This window comes from Lontra canadensis, unplaced genomic scaffold (genome assembly GCF_010015895.1).
Source record: "Lontra canadensis isolate GAN:19392208 unplaced genomic scaffold, GSC_riverotter_1.0 scaffold18, whole genome shotgun sequence".
Classification (NCBI taxonomy): Eukaryota; Metazoa; Chordata; class Mammalia; order Carnivora; family Mustelidae; genus Lontra; species Lontra canadensis.
The window spans coordinates 7,693,785-7,709,746 of NW_022631012.1; the positions used below are offsets into that span (position 1 = coordinate 7,693,785).

Here is a 15,962-nt window from a genome sequence, read left to right on the forward strand (position 1 = left end):
AATATCCTCTTCTCCCACGCCTCCTCCACCTCTGGTAACAAGTTTGATCACTTTTTCTATGAGTTTGTTTTTGTTTTTGTTTGTTTTTATATTCCACATATAAGTGAGATCATACAACATATTTCTTCCTCTGTCTGACTTATTTCACTAAGCATAATTCTTTCAAGGTCCACCCATGTTGTCACAAATAGTAGGGTTTCCTTGTCTTTTATTAATGGCTAAATAATAATCCATTGTATATATATTCTACAACTTTATCCATTCATCTAATAGTGGACACTTAGGTTGTTTCCATGTCTCAGCTATTATAAAGAATGCTGCTATGAACATGGGGGTGCAGATATCTTTTTGACTTAGTGTTTTTGTTTCCTTTGGATATATTCCCAGAAATGGAATTGCTGGATCATATGGTAGTTCTATTTTTAATTTTTTGAGGCTCCTCCGTACTGTTTTTTATAGTGGCTGCACCAATTTACAATGCACCAACAGTGCACAAGGGTTCCCTTTTCTCTGCATCCATGCCAGCATTTGATATCTCCTGTCTTTTGGTGATGACCATTCTAGAAGGAAACATAGGAATAAAACTCCTTGACCGGGGTCTTGGTAATGATTTTTTTGGATATGACACCTACAGCAGAAGCAACGAAATAAAAAATAAACAAGTGGGACTACGTCAAACTAAAAAGCAAAAGAATCATCAACAAAGTGAAAAGAAAACTGGTGGTGGGGGGAAGTAATTGCAAACCATGTATCTGATAAGGAGTTAATTCCCCAGATGCATAAAGAACTCATAACTCAATAGCAAGGAAACAAATGACCCAGTTAAAAAATGAGCAAAGGACTTGAATAGGTGAACAGGTACATGAGAAGATATTCAACATCACTAGTTATTAGGAAAATGCTACTAAAACCACAAGGAGATTATAATCTTAATAAACCAGGCATACCACCAATCTATGGACTCATAGATTCATTTTGGAGACATTGTTTAGTTGTGTCCAGGATTGAGGTGGTGTGTCTTTCAACACTTGGCAGTCAGCATATTTTCTTAACTCCATTTTTTCCCTAGACTTCCTAAAGCAAATAGACTTTATGTTGAACTCTGAATGAAACAATGATTAGTGGGAGGGAAGTTGAAAGATTGTGTGAAGCATATGAACATGAGGGAAAGTAAAGAGTGGAAGAATGGGTAAAGGAAACCTTTAGGAGAGAGTTGTGGGGGAAATGGCAAAAGTGACTGGAGATGTTTGCAGTCCTGAATGGCAAATTTAATCTAATTTATGAAGAGAGAAGAACAGGTTTAATGAAAACCATTTGGTAACCTTGGCATCATCATGCCCATATATGGCCAAATTTCTTGTTATTTTTTGATCCCATGAAAGTAACTACCTCTTGCCAACAATGGGGGAGATTTTGGTGATCTTAATTTGTGCTACGAGACTTGGGTTATCCTGTTCTCTGTCAATTTCTGCCTCTGGAGCCTGTCACAGAAGTAGTAGGCATGGCAGTAATAGGTTTGAGTTTTTTTTATTTTCTAACTAGGTCTTAGATTATCACTTTTTTTTGAGTTTTTAAATATTTTTTAAAAAAGATTTTATAAATAAATAAAATAAATAAATTTGTTAAAGAGGGAGAGAGCGAGCACAAGCAGGGAGAGTCCAAGTGGAGGGAGAAGCGGGCTCTCTGCTGAGCACGGAAGCCAATGTGGGACTCGATCCCCCGACTCTGGGATCATGACCTGAGCCAAAAGCAGACGCTTAACCAACTGAGCCACCCAGGCATCCCATATTGTCACTTTTAATAAACATGTTCCAAGAAGTAATATGAACAAAATGGAGAGAGTATTAAAAAAGATTGTAGGATGATCATTTCAAAACCAATTTCAAGTGAAAACTTCTTAGGTAACTAGGAGAATAAGCCACACTCAAAGTTGAGATGTTGGAGAGTCTTCACAAAGCTCATATGTACCTTAAAAATATTAAGAAAATCACTTTGCAGTTGGGCACATTTCCTTCCTGTTGCTGACTGTAGTGGATGTTTGAGGGGATGGAGGTTGCTCCAGTGGCTGATCCCTCAAGTCTTAAGTTGTATTGTTAGGTCAGGTCAAGGGAAACCTTGTATCTCCAAGGTGAAGTATTGGCAAGGCGTAATTTATGTAATTAAATTGACATCCATGGACTCCTGAGTTGGAGTTTGCTGGTTAGAGTATCATTGGGACAGAGTAAATCTCTGGTTCTGGTACATAAACAAATAGTTGAACTTTAAATGCAAATCTACAATCTGGAGACACTCCTATTTTGCTAATGGTTGTTTCTTCTTCTTTTTCTTCTCTCTCTCTCAAAATTATTTGGACTTACAAAAAAGTTGCAAAAATTGTACATAGAGTTCCTGTATACACTTTGCCCAGTTTCCCTTAATGTTATGTGACCATAATACAATGATCAGAACCAGGAAATTAATATTGACACAACACTATTAATTAATCTGCACACTTTATTTGTATTAAATTATTTTTCCCATCAATGTCTTTTTTCTCTTCAAAATCAATTGCATTTAGTTATCATATCTCCTTAGTCTCCTCTGATCTGGGACAGCTTCTTAATGTCTTCTGTACAGTCTCCTTTGTTCTACATGATCTTGGTATTTGTTTTCAAAGATTTATTTATTTTTAGAGAGAGAGAGAGAGAGAGAGAGTACACAAGTAGGAGGGACAGAGGGAGAAGGAGAGAGAATCTCAGGCAGACTCCACACTGAGCACGGAGCCCAGTGCAGGGCTTGATCTCATGATCCTGAGATTATGACCTGAACTGAAACCAAGAGTCAGATGTTTAACTGACTGTGCCACCCTGTTGCCCCCATGATCTTGATATTTTTAAAGAATACTAGCCAGTTATTTTGTACAATGGTCCTCCATTTGGATTGTTCTAATGTTTTCTCATGATTACATTGAGGTAATGTATTTTGGACAGGAATGGTGTAGAATAATTTTGTACCCTTTTCAGCCTTCATAGCAGGTTACATGATATCAGTATGCCTTATCATGGGTGCTACTAACTTTGATCAGATATTTAAAGTGGTACTCTAGGCTTCTTCACTGTAAAATTATTATTTTTGTCTTTGTAGTTAACTAATATTTTGCTAAGGGGGATGATTTGAGACTAGGCAAATATCTTGTTTTTCATTATACTCTCCTGTATTAATTTTAGCATCCATTGGTGTTTCTTGCCTGTAGTCATTGTTATTTTTTGTTTGCCTAATGGTGATTTTCTATTTCCATCATCCTTTCTATGTTTATTAATTATAATTTCACTGTAAGGAGAAGCTAACCATCTCCAATTGTTTATTGATTCAACTATTTATTTATATCACTGTGGATTTATAGATATTAATTTTATTCCATGTATTAAAATCCCATCATCACTATTCATTTCTGTTGCTCATATTGTCCAGATTTGGTTATTAAGAGCTCCTTCAAATTGGCTTCTGAGGTTTTTTATGACATAGCTCTGTCTCTTTATGAACACTTCTTACCTTCTAGTACCAGAAGGTATTCTAGACTCATCTTATATTTTCTTTGACCCAGACTTCGAATCAACTATTTCTCCAAGGTGCCCTGGTTTCCCTTTGTCCTTTTATTACCATTATCCTTTGTATAATGACATTTAGCAACCAAGATCTGTATACTAGGTGTGCTTACTGGTGCTATTGGGGTGTCTTTCCTGTAGACTTTTCGTAAAGACAGAGCTAGGAAGTATATGTATGTATACTCATAGATACATAGACACATTTATTTCTATATATACCTCTCTGCATGTATGTATTAATATCTATGAGTAAATACCTCAGATTTTAATTAAACATTATAGACATTTCTTACGGAAGTCCTTTGTATTCATTAAAGAAAAACATTGGGGGTAAACTTTCTCTTTGGCTTAGAAATAATCTAACATGAAAATTCTCTTCATTCTTGACATTTTAATTTCCAGCACTTCTGATGAGTTTCTGGTTCACAAAATCTTCTCATCTAAGTAGAATATTATAAGAAGTGGATTTCTCAAGACAAAAACCATTTCAAAATGATTTCATAGGGCTATCCAGTCCATCCTGATGGGTACTCGTACCTCTCTCATTCTCAGATAGAATAAGAATGCCCTGTATTAGGGTTGCAAGTGATAGCTCCTCTTAAGTGGTCCAGCATTTTCCACATTTTAGTAGATGTGTCTCTATCTTTAGATCATTATTGTGACCTGTGTGCTCCTGGGATTTAAACTAGGACATACTGGGTAGATTATTTTTTAACCTTACCAGAAAAGTATGTAAATGTGTTTAGAATCTGTTTCCCAGAACTCTGAATATGAAGAGATCTGAGCTTCTTAACGATCACAACAATTTCTCAGTGGCTTTCAAATCTTTGAGCTAGAAAGTATGTAAGAAGACATGACATACAAAAACTATCGAAAGACAGTGGTGACTAGGTTGTGAAATAGTCTTTGCGTGTGAGGCAGGGAACTGCCTCAAGGACAACTTATAACCCATGATTCAGCTGATTTTTACCTGAAACTTATCCATGTCTCAAAAATCTGGTTGGACAAAGCTAAAGAAGGATTACAGTTGTGTTCCAGAAGACATTTATTAGTGGTCATTTCTAAGATTGCTAGCCTAAGCATCATCCAGATTAGGGAGTCAGGAGATGACTTTCATGGAATGGAGGAGTTAAAATAATCAAAGTAATAATATAAAGTTGATTTTATCTTTGTCTGATAGATATATGTATCTGTTGGGTGCCAGACACTGTGCTTGGTAGGTGAGGGTTTTAAAAAGGAAAGGAAGCTTTAATGGAGGTTTTAGGAGTAAGATCTCATAATTCAGAAGTGAATTGACTGGAGCTAAACCCGAGGGTTTCAGTATTGGAGAGAAGTAAATGACAATTTCTAGCAATGAGATGGAAAAAGGAAAGGGAAAATTTTTGAGACATGGAATTCAGAAAGGGGCAATTGAGGATAATGTAAATTTCTAAACCTGAGAATTCAGTAGTATTGGTTTCATATATAAAGTGGTGGGAAGCTACTCAGTCAGAGCTATTATTTAATCAATACATAAAATAGAATCAAAACTGACTTTTCCAATAAGCTTTCCTTGATGAATGCCTTCATATTATAGAGTGTAGACCTCCTTGCCCACTCATCCCCTAAGAACTTATCAACACACTTTATAGTATTTTATTTGGTATCACTTTGCTTTGTAAATTCATGTCATTTTTAGCTTGTAATTATTTATCCTGCACCTACATCACATGGATCTATTAATATATTCTCCTTCCAACACACAGAAAACCTTTCACTTTGCTGTGGACACAGTAGTTGAACAAAAACATATGCCATGAGTGTTGAATGAAGATTAGAATCATTCATTGGTTTATGCTATTAAAAGTCAAAGGTGAAACCCAAAGTTGATTCATAGTTAAAAATCTGGTTTTCTTATTCTTAATGCAGAGTTTTACCATAAGGCTGATTAAAAACCAGTCTTCTGGTAACTAGACTTACTGTGGTGATCCTTTCGAAGTGTATACAAATATGGAATCGTTATGTTGTACACCTGAAATGAATATAATTTTATAGGTCAATTATACCTCAATAAAAAATAACAATAACAAAAAATAAACAGAAGACATAAGACAAATATATAACCAGTGGAAGAATATAAGCAATAATTTAAAGATTTTGAAGGTCAAAGTATATAAGGTGGTGTTGGATACTTTGGCAAATAGGAAAGAACTTTGCATGTAGAGTTTGAGTTATTCAGAGAACAAGAGTGGAGTGAGACACGCAGGGTGGGAAGAGGTGGGCCCTTGATGTCATAAGGATACAGGTGGGGTTTGGTAGCCATGAAGGGCAAGCTGGCAGAGGATACCAAAGGCAGTGACCATCAATGGATTCTGGCCTAGAGGTTAAATGCTAACCTTAGGTAGGCAGCTAGAATCTTATCAAAGTAATGAGCATGGAATGGCTATCACATGCAGTCTGAGAAAAACAGGTAAAATGCTGGCATGTGAACGTGTTAGAGAAGCACAATCTACATAAAATCTAGACAAACAGCTCTGAAACTCCATGGTTCTATGATTCTATATCTGGGAAATTGTAAGCCCCATTGCTAGTGCATCTCCTAATGGAGAAATTTATGGGAGAATAAATAAATGGGATAAGAAAGAGAAGACAAAAACAACCTTTTGAAATGTCACCAAACTAAAATCTTTAACAGATACAACACAACTAGGTATATCATTAAAATATATTCTTAACAGAATAAAAGCCTAAGATCCAAACATTGGTTGAAATCAAAGATGCTCTACTAGGGAGGCAGTAAAGAAGGAGCTAGTCTCATTCTAAATTTGCCATCAGTGTTTCTTTGTTGAAGTCCAGAAGCCAGAGCAAATTGAGCTGTTGGTGCAGGTTAGCACCATGGTTTTATACAAAGTTCTGGAAAGGCAGGATTCTTAACTGTGGAGAGCTTTTCAAGTATAAACTTAAATACCCACTTTTGCCTTAAGAGCGCTTCCACCATGTTACAAAGACTACCATGGATGAAGATGTGTTCCAGCTCTGAACTTTTCAGTTCTTTTTCTCGATTTCTTTACCAGGTGAAAGCTTTATGTTGAAATATATTGGGTCCTATCTTTAGCAAGTCAAGTAGCTGTGTTTGAACTTATTTTTATCACATACAGATGCTAAACCATTGTAACTGGACTTACTTCTGCTCCTTGCCACAAAGCAGGTAGCAATTGTATTTTGAATAACTTGCTGTAAACAATGGGAGTTTTGTCTTGCATATCAGAGGTGCTGTGAGAGGCATTCTTTAGAACAGTATCCATTCCCGCTGGTTAGGGAATCCAAGGCAGGGCTTGCTCTTGGCTGATTGTGACTGAGGTCACCTTGTAGCTGGGGTGGGTATGATTTATCTTTTTGAGCAAGTCAGAAAATTGATTTTTGCGACTTGCTCAAGTCTATTTGAAAATTAAGTTGGACTATGGGAAGTCTTGTTTTGGTTAGAAGACTCCTTGATTCTATTTGCTTCTTGGTTACGTGGAACTCCTAGCAATGCTTGGAGCATCTCACCTGCTGACTTGGGTTGTGGAGCAAGAGGCCATTTTATCATTGAATGTCCTCTGGGATCTTGATGGTGTGAGACAGACCTTCTGGGCCTCTAGTTCCCCTTCATTAAACTTGAATGATGTGACCCTTATGAACCCTTCAGAAGAATTCAGGGACTAAATAACAAGGTCAGACCTTTAACAAGAGAATTTCAGATTCCAGCCACAAAACCATTCCTTTTGTCTCTTACTGCTCTGCCTGTCAACATGTGGCCTGGTGGTGTTCTTTGCCTCTGATGGCTGTTTCTTTCCCTCCCTCTTTCCCCTCTGCAGACATGCCTTGAATTGGAACGCTACCTACAGACGGAGCCTAGGAGGATCTCGGAGACCTTCGGTGAGGATTTGGACTGTTTCCTCCATGCTTCTCCACCCCCGTGCATAGAGGAAAGCTTCCGGCGCTTGGACCCGCTGCTCCTCCCTGTGGAAGCCACCATCTGTGAGAAGAGCTCGGCAGTGGACATTCTACTCTCTCGGGACAAGTTGCTATCTGAGACCTGCCTCAGCCTCCAGCCAACCAGCTCTTCTCTCGACAGCTACACAGCCGTCAACCAGGCCCAGCTCAACGCAGTGACCTCATTAACGCCCCCATCGTCCCCTGAGCTCAGCCGCCATCTGGTCAAAACCTCACAGACTCTCTCAGCCGTGGATGGCACGGTGACGTTGAAACTGGTGGCCAAGAAGGCTGCACTCGGCTCGGTCAAGGTGGGAGGGGTGGCAACAGCAGCGGCGGCTGTGGCGGCAGCTGGGACAGTTAAAAGCGGACAGAGCGACAGTGAGCAAGGAGGGGTGGGGGCCGAGGCATGCCCTGAAAACAAGAAGAGGGTTCACCGCTGTCAGTTTAACGGGTGCCGGAAAGTTTATACAAAAAGCTCCCACCTAAAGGCCCACCAGAGGACTCACACAGGTAGTGGTACAAGTTGGCCGCACGTGGTTTCTTCTTCTTCTCCTTCCTCCCTTAGCCTCTCGGTGGGACGGGCTCCCGTGTCCCGTGTCCTGAGGAGTGGCACTGTGCTGACTTGAAGGTGGCAGCCAAGCGGGAGGGCTGGGGCGGGGCAGCAGAGTGACGCATGTGACCTTGAGCTCTGCAGATGTCCTGGCACAGGCCATGGGCTTGTCGCTCGCTGGCTGTGTGATCCTTTCAGAGGCAAGACCAGCCACGGGGTCAGAGCACGCAGTTGCAAAGAGGCCTGAATGGGGCTCTGGCGGTGCGACTCACAGCCATACACCGTACACACACTTGTCACCTCCCTGACACTTTCCATTGTTTTATGAGTGTAGCTCTGCAGTTTTGAGCAGCCCTGGAATCTGAGGAGGCACATTTGAAAGAACTCACAGTTAAACAAGGTAGTCGGGGCGTCCCTATTCACTGTTTTCCCAGCATCCCTGATTTTTCATCAAAGTCACCAACAGCAGGAGGGTTTCAGAGTTCATTAGATGTGATCATTCTATAATTAATTGGCATCTCCTCTTTTGCATTGTTCTCTGGCGCGTGCTTTATGGAGAGATGGCAGAATTGCTTTTTAATGAGCTTGTTACTGAGAAGTTGCTAAAGTGATTACACTGCTATGTGTGTGGTAAGGGAGAGTGGGGACCGACGGGGACTGTACATTTTCCTCAGGACTTCTGCGGTGATTCCCTGGGATCGTATTGATCATTGGAGCAATGGGGTAATCTGGAAGAATGGGGTTTATAGGGACGCCTGGGTGGCTCGGTTGGTTGGGCAGCTGCCTTCGGCTCGGGTCGTGATCCCGGCGTCCTGGGATCGAGTCCCGCATCGGGCTCCTTGCTCGGCGGGGAGCCTGCTTCTCCCTCTGCCTCTGCCTGCCATTCTGTCTGCCTGTGCTTGCTCTCTCTCCATCTCTCTCTCTGACAAATAAATAAAATCTTTAAAAAAAAAAAAAAAAAAGAATGGGGTTTATAGAGAAAAGAGTGAGGTTGACATTTTCCTTGAAACTGGTCTTTGTTCTGTGCTCTGAGATACAAGCTTAGGGCTGGTGTTTCTTCTTGGTGTTAGCATCCTAGGAGCAATTACTGTCATTGGTGAGTTTTAAATGGGTCCCGGCTGTGTCGCCTGTATGGTTTTGCATCCTGCTTGCACAGGACAGCCGAATTAGGGAAGAGCTCCGAAAGTAGGAGCAGCAGAGTAAGAGTGCAGTTGGGAAGAAACGGGTGATTGGGTTTGAGCCGGGAGAAGTGGCTGGTGGGAGTTGTGGTCTCGAGGCTGGTCTTCCTGGTGCTCTGTGGTGAGTTGCGGTCTGTGCCAACCAAGGAAATGTGCAGTGCGAAGCTCATTGCCTGGAAAAGCAGAAGAACCTGGGTTCTAATTCTAACTCTGCCGCTAACTAGCTCTGTGACCTTGAGGGTGTCCCTTTATCTCACTGGGCCTCATTTTCTAGATCCATCAAATGGACTAGCTTAAGGTCCCTCTCAGCTCTAATGCTCTGGGTTGTGGGAGCATGAAATATCTCTGTGCAGTACAGAAGCACTTTCCTAAAGTCAGATGTGTAATATGTGTCTGGAAGAAATCACTATTTCGAACCTCAGAATCAGTCCCGTGCATGGGAGGACGAGAACACACTGCTTCCCTGCTACACAGGACTTGGGCAGGTGCTCCAGTTCTGCACTTAACTTCCTGTTTAGGCCTTGCTTGGTTCATGGGAAGGTCTCCTAACATGACTTTTGAACCCTGTGGCTCAAGTGGAGAGTCCCAGTTAGGGTTTCCCAAGAGTCTGAGTGCTCCACTCCACAGACACCAAGGCTGACGCTTCCTGCTCAGGTCAGCTTTTTTTCCTTTCTGACATTGTCCTGAAGGACTTTTTTTTAATTTATATTTCTTTCTCAAGTCAGTGAGGAAAGTCATGACAAGACATTGCAGTGCTCCCAGGCTTTGATGGTGACTCACTTCCCGGTCTCCCCAGGAAACCAGAGAAAGCGGAATGAGGCAAGAATGTTGAGCTTTGTTGGGGACATGGAAGTCATGATTATGACACGTTTCTGAATTACTGACCTGAAGACAGGCTACATCCTGTCTTGTAGGAAGGCTGGACAGCTCTGGGGAAGCAAGATTCTATTTTTCAAGGGGGAGTCCGGAGCATTTTTCTTTTTTCCTATCCCCTTCTCCCAACAGATGTGTCAGAAGGAGACCTCTTTAGGAGGGATGCCTTATTTGGTGCTTTGTTTTTTGGGCATTGTCTACTCAGAGTGATTATCAAGGTGGAGCTCATTATGTTCCCCAGCACCTGCAACCACTTGCCCTATGGTGGACTGATGCGGAAAGACTCCTCCCCATGGGGAATATACTCAAGGAGGCACCCTGCCTTACTGAAAGGCAGAGTTGCAGAGTGGTTAAGAGTGGGGGCTTTGTTGTAGGTGGATTTGGGTCTGAGTTCTGGCTCTTTTTGTGACCTGGTTAAGTGATTTATCTTCCCTGAGTCTCAGCTTAGTCATTTGTAAAATATAGGGATAATTTTATCTATAACCTAGATTGTTTTGAAGACTAAATGAATCAATATATGTAAAATACTTGGCACATCTTAAGAGCTCATTGAAGATAGTAGTGGAGTTGGTTGTAGTTATTACGATAGCTGTTGATATTGATTAGTGATGATTGTGTGAAAAAACAGCTCTACATAAATGAGAAATAAGGCAGTTAGCCAAAGTTAAATACCATCAAAAAGCGACGAGCTTTTTCCTCTCTCTGTGTGGAGGGTATGGTGCTCAGGGACACCAGCTGTAGAGTGCAAGTGGACGTGCAGGCATTGGCTCATTGAAGGTGGCAGCGCTGTAGACCTTAGCTTTCCCAAAACAATACAGAAAGCAATCATCTTGCATCCTCCAGAAGCATTTTGCCTGTAAAACCTTGCTCAGAGATCAGCATGGAAGGAAAAGTAGGTGCTATAAGAAGAAGAAACAGGAGGGGAGCTAGAGGTAAGGATGGAGGATGGGGAGAGGGAATATGAATTAATTTGGATTAAATGGATGAGGATCAGAAGTATTTATTTGGAATTGGTGTGAATGGGGCACATGGGGAACTGAAACCAAAGGTGATAATTTATGTGGTGTGGATGAACTAAGAATAATGAAAAAAGCATGAAGGATGGAATCAAATTAAGTGCAAACATATAAAGGCAATGGACTAGTAAAAGCTTGCGGGCAAAGGTATATGGCGATGGGAATTCTGGTAGGGGGAGTGGCTGATATAAGCGAGTGGAGGGGCAGAGCTGCCCACCAAATGCTGAAATGGAGTTTAAAAAAATGGGCTCTGGTTGGATCTGGGCAAGCTATTTTAACACCGGGCTCACTTTAATTCAGTGGAAATACTTATTTATCTTTCAGTTGGGGAAGTGTTTGGGGACAGGGGAAAAAAAAAAAAAAAGTCGAAGAAGAGAAAACCGTTGGGTAAAAAGAGGGAAAATATTGGCATTCTTTTCTCCAGAGTCATATATATGCTGTATCTCTTCTATATGGTAATATGTTGAAAAGGAGACACAGTTGCAAAAGTGAAATAAAATAAAATGTGTGGGTCTCCCTCTATGCATAAGAAAGACAATACATTCTTGGTAACATGGATTTGCTTGCACCGAAGAATTTTTAAAATGTTATTCATTTAATCTTTATATAGATAGAATTTACTGAGCTGGAAAATATATGCCTTTTTTTTTTTTTTTTTTTTTTTTTTTTTTTCCTTCTGTGGCTGTTCTTTTGAGGATGCTGAATCCTTCAAACTTTTTGCCCTGGAGGATGTTAGGCAATGAGGTGATTTTTTTTTTTTTTTTTTTTTTTTTTTTTAAGGTAGCAGATGTTCAAGTAGGTAGCTAGGGCACAAATACTGTTTGCCCAAGGAGGTGAAGTTGGGGATGGGGGAACCAAAGGAGGGGGAAGACAAGGCAGGGAGTGGGACAAAGGGAATATTGTGAAGTCACAGGATCTTAGTGAAAGGAAGCATATAAAAATGGACATATGGTTTATTCATTGCGAAGAGCACTTAGTGCTGGCATGTGTGTAAAAATGTCCTTTAGCAGCCAAACCATTACAGACCTTTCTTTCCCTCTCTGTTTTCTGGTCTTTGTGTAACATATTTTTCTTGCTCGATAATTGAATCATTATTATCACAGGTTTATTCATCTTCTTTGAGTCAGCTAAAAAATCCTTATATTTTGATGCAAAGGAAACCTTCACTTTTAATTTTTAAAAAATCACTTTAATATGCTCGTGTTCAGCAAAAGTCAATTTATTGAACTGTTAGTAGTTTCTACATAAAAAGAAAAAGAAGTGTTTTCCACATTTCTTCTTGATCACTTCTAAGAAGAAAAAAAAACCTGTGATTAAAATGGCACTTTTTGTTAATTGAGCCGATTTTTCTAATATGGAAATTCATAAAAACCATGTCCATATTTCTACTTTTCAGTGTGAGTCGTGTTGATAAAGTCAGGACAAAGGCCAGCAATGAAATCATTGGTCATCGGTCACAGAGGAGGGAGAAAAAAGGCCATGTTCTCACATGTTCTACTTGGAGGGTCTTTTTATGGACAGGGGTAGCTGTTAGCATCATCCATGGGTATGGATGAGGGCATTCTGGATTTCGTACCAATGAATGTAAAGGGGTGCTTTTTAGGTGGGAAGATAACACAAGGGTGCAGTTTAACAGTTTATGTTGCTGTGGGGCAGGTCTTAAGGTGCTACCATTTTTAAGTTTAACTCGGATTTAGGGAAATAGTTTGTTTTCAAATGAAAAAGGTAGCTGAAAATATTATAAATAAAAAGATGAGTGTCATGTTGAAAAGACAAACAGAAGTATTTATTGTATGCATATAATGAAAGTTCTTTAAAGTTTGGAATATAATTTATTTATTCAACAAAGATAAAGCAGTTGTTACGTGCTAGGCATTGTTCTAAGTCTTTTACAAATACTAACCTTTTTAATCTAATGACATAAGTACTAGTCTTATTTTATAGTTAAGAAGGAACAAGGCCCAGAGAGGTCAAGTAACTTGTCCAATGTCACACAGCTCCTAGGTGGCTGGCCCAGGATTCAAACCAAAGAGTATTCCTCAAGTCTGAGCTCTTAATGTCTATACTAACGAGCAAGGGGAAAAGAAATCAAGTAGTTATTCTCTTAATAACTCATTATTAGGAGGAAATGAGAAACATAGTTTAAATACAAATTGGCAATGAAAACCACTTTGAGTGTCTTCTAAACAGAATAAAGTTGGGAGGGTCCTTAAACATACTGCCTCATCGAGTGACTAAGAACCAGAACAAGGAAATTACAAAGGGATGGTCTTCCGCTTCTAGGCCCATTATTGTTACGGTTATAGTTATTGTTATTATGGTCATTACTATTAAGCCATTTTTTTTTTAACCTCAGAATTAAAGAGAGACTTTGTTGTAACAGTCCCAATTCACTCGTTAAAATGACAAATGCTAATACTCCATCCCTTTGAAATTAGGGCAAGCATTATCACATCTGGGGGAGACTGAGAACCAGCAGTGTCAAAATGCCTTAGCTCAGGTTCTCTGACCTGCCCTTGGCACAATGAAAATGTGACCCGGGCCTCCTGTCCCTTGGGCTTGCATCCTATTCGGTAGCCCATCATCTTATTCACTTTGTTTGTTCTCTCAGTCGTTCCCCCAAACGGGTAATAAGCAAGCATAGATGTCAGGCGCTGTGCCACTGAGTAAGCAGTCCCTGGGAAAGGGACAGCCCTTCCAAGAAAGAGTGCAGAGGGAGGCGGCGCTGAATGAGAGTAGGGGAGCCTGTCAGAGGTCAGAAGCAGGGGGGACGATTCAGAAAAAGTTGCTTTTCTCCTTTTGGACAGGGTGTTTATTCACATTATTCATTGTCTCAAACGATGCCAATTGATAATACACTCATTTAGATAAATAGAAGCCCCAATTCAAGGTCAGGCATACCAGCAGGATAAAATCAAATGCCTCAGTCTGGAACTGTAGGGGGCCCGACGAACACTTTCAACCTCCTCAGCCCCATAGATAAGAATTCTTTGAATTTATACAATAGCAACTGAAACAGGGCAATTTTAAGGCATTAAAAGGCCTTTAATATGCTGAGACACATGGCTGCTAATGAAGTTTATCCATGTGTTGAGGCAGAAACTCATTAAAGCCCTATTACGGGATGGAAACTGGAATAAGGGTTAACTGTTGAGTTCAGAAGGTGGAGAGAGTTGAATAGAAGGGTGTGGTAGTTTGGATTTAGCATATTGCAGAGCGGAAGAGAAAGAGTGTGAAAAGAACGGGTGGGAATGAGATGAGGGAAAACAATTGACGGGAGAATTTTATGATTCAAGAAATTCTTAGAGCTTCACCACATGATAGTTTAGCAATATGCTAGCTCCTAACATTTATGAAAATAAATTTCGGTAAACCTATGTTGGATGGCATGGTGTAAGCTCAGCATATACACAGCAAGAACATTTATTTTATTATTATAATATGGTAATAAATGTAGGCTTCGTGGGATGCCTATTTCAGATGTCCTTTTAATGGATAATTGGTAGTCATGAAGTAAATAAACATGTTAAAATGAGAACGGAAGGAAAAGAAAAAAGCATGAAATTACTAAGTATTTCATCATAAACAATATTTCTTGAACACCCATTACACTACACACTGTTCCTTCCCCCATCTCCGAGGACCTGACTTTTTGATGCAGAAATCTGAAAATGGTTTTATAAAGTCACTATATTTGGAACCCGATCTCAAAAGAGAAGAGAGCGTGGATTGGAGGTGGGAAGTAGGAATGAGGGAAGAGAAAAGAGGAATCTCACTTCAGAAAAGGCAGTGGAAGTAATAGAATTTTATAAATTCTAAGATTTAAAGGTTAGGCCAGCTCTGTTTGATGGAGAAGAGGAAAAGGAGGTCGTGAATAGTCTGTGCAAATGGAAGAGTGACATTGGGAAGGCCAAGTGTGAACTTAAAACCAAAACTGTTCTCTTTAATAAATAGGTAATGTACAGAAGCTGTTTCTATTATAATAAGAATGTTAATGATGGTGATGATCACGGTTAGCCTGTACATATTGGGAGGTTTGAGGAGATTAAGTGGACTTCTGTAAAGAGTACAGGCTAAGTGACATTATAAGAATGAGCTGGGGGTAGACAATACTTATGTCTCTTGAAATTAAAACAATGATGATATTCTGTTTGAATCAGACAACAAAGGAGTTTAAGAAGGTCATGTGTAATGAAAAAAAAAACAGTTTTTAAACTGGAATAATCCTTTAAAAAGGCTTAGATAAAATATAAGGAGAGATGAAAATATATTTACAAAATGATTGTCTTTTTTTGAAAAATAGCCAGTTTGAGTTTAGTAGAAATTATAGTTGAAACCTCGAAAATAGATCAAGAGAACACAGACATTTCAGGTAAGGAGGCTAGTTCCAATAAGCAAATGGAACTCTTTGGGAATCCAGGCTACTGTGGGCATATGTGTAGTGGGACTCAAAGCTGCCAGGTGACTCAGGTATTAAATTGTGAGAGCCTGGCTCTTTCCAACCAGACAATTTCTATTTATCCCCACCCTGATGGAGGTGAACTGGATTGCCCAAATCTCAGTTCCTTCTTCATGCCCCACCTAAGAACCTTACACCTAATGCTTGCCTGCACTGACTCACTTCCTGCCTTTGAAGCCTTCCTTTATTACCTGTCTTTATGTCGGAATGAAATGCCTTATTATTATTTTTTTAAATATTCGATTATGGGAGGTTGTTAGTGGAATTTCAGGAATCTTCCAGAAGTAGGGAGGGAAGGTGGGGTGGTTGGAAGCTGGGGCAGCATTTCCCACCTTGACTCCCTCC

General features: G+C 40.1%; 1 protein-coding gene and 1 long non-coding RNA gene across 4 annotated transcripts in view; one reads left to right on the top strand and one right to left on the bottom strand.

The window, feature by feature from the left end:
- KLF7 (Kruppel like factor 7) overlaps positions 1-15,962 on the top strand; it is an 86,818-nt gene that overhangs the window by 35,358 nt on the left and 35,498 nt on the right. The window contains exon 2 of one of the 3 annotated variants that reach the window (XM_032859965.1): positions 7,421-8,054. In XM_032859965.1, the coding sequence (XP_032715856.1) occupies positions 7,421-8,054 (634 nt within the window). The remainder of the gene's footprint in view (positions 1-7,420; positions 8,055-15,962) is intronic. The other 2 variants (XM_032859966.1, XM_032859967.1) reach the window with 2 other exon arrangements.
- On the bottom strand, positions 445-8,157 carry LOC116869087. Its single transcript, XR_004382958.1, has 3 exons — positions 8,048-8,157; positions 5,544-5,595; positions 445-560 (listed from the first exon to the last, which is right to left on the bottom strand). It is a non-coding gene; the product is annotated as an uncharacterized LOC116869087 (long non-coding RNA).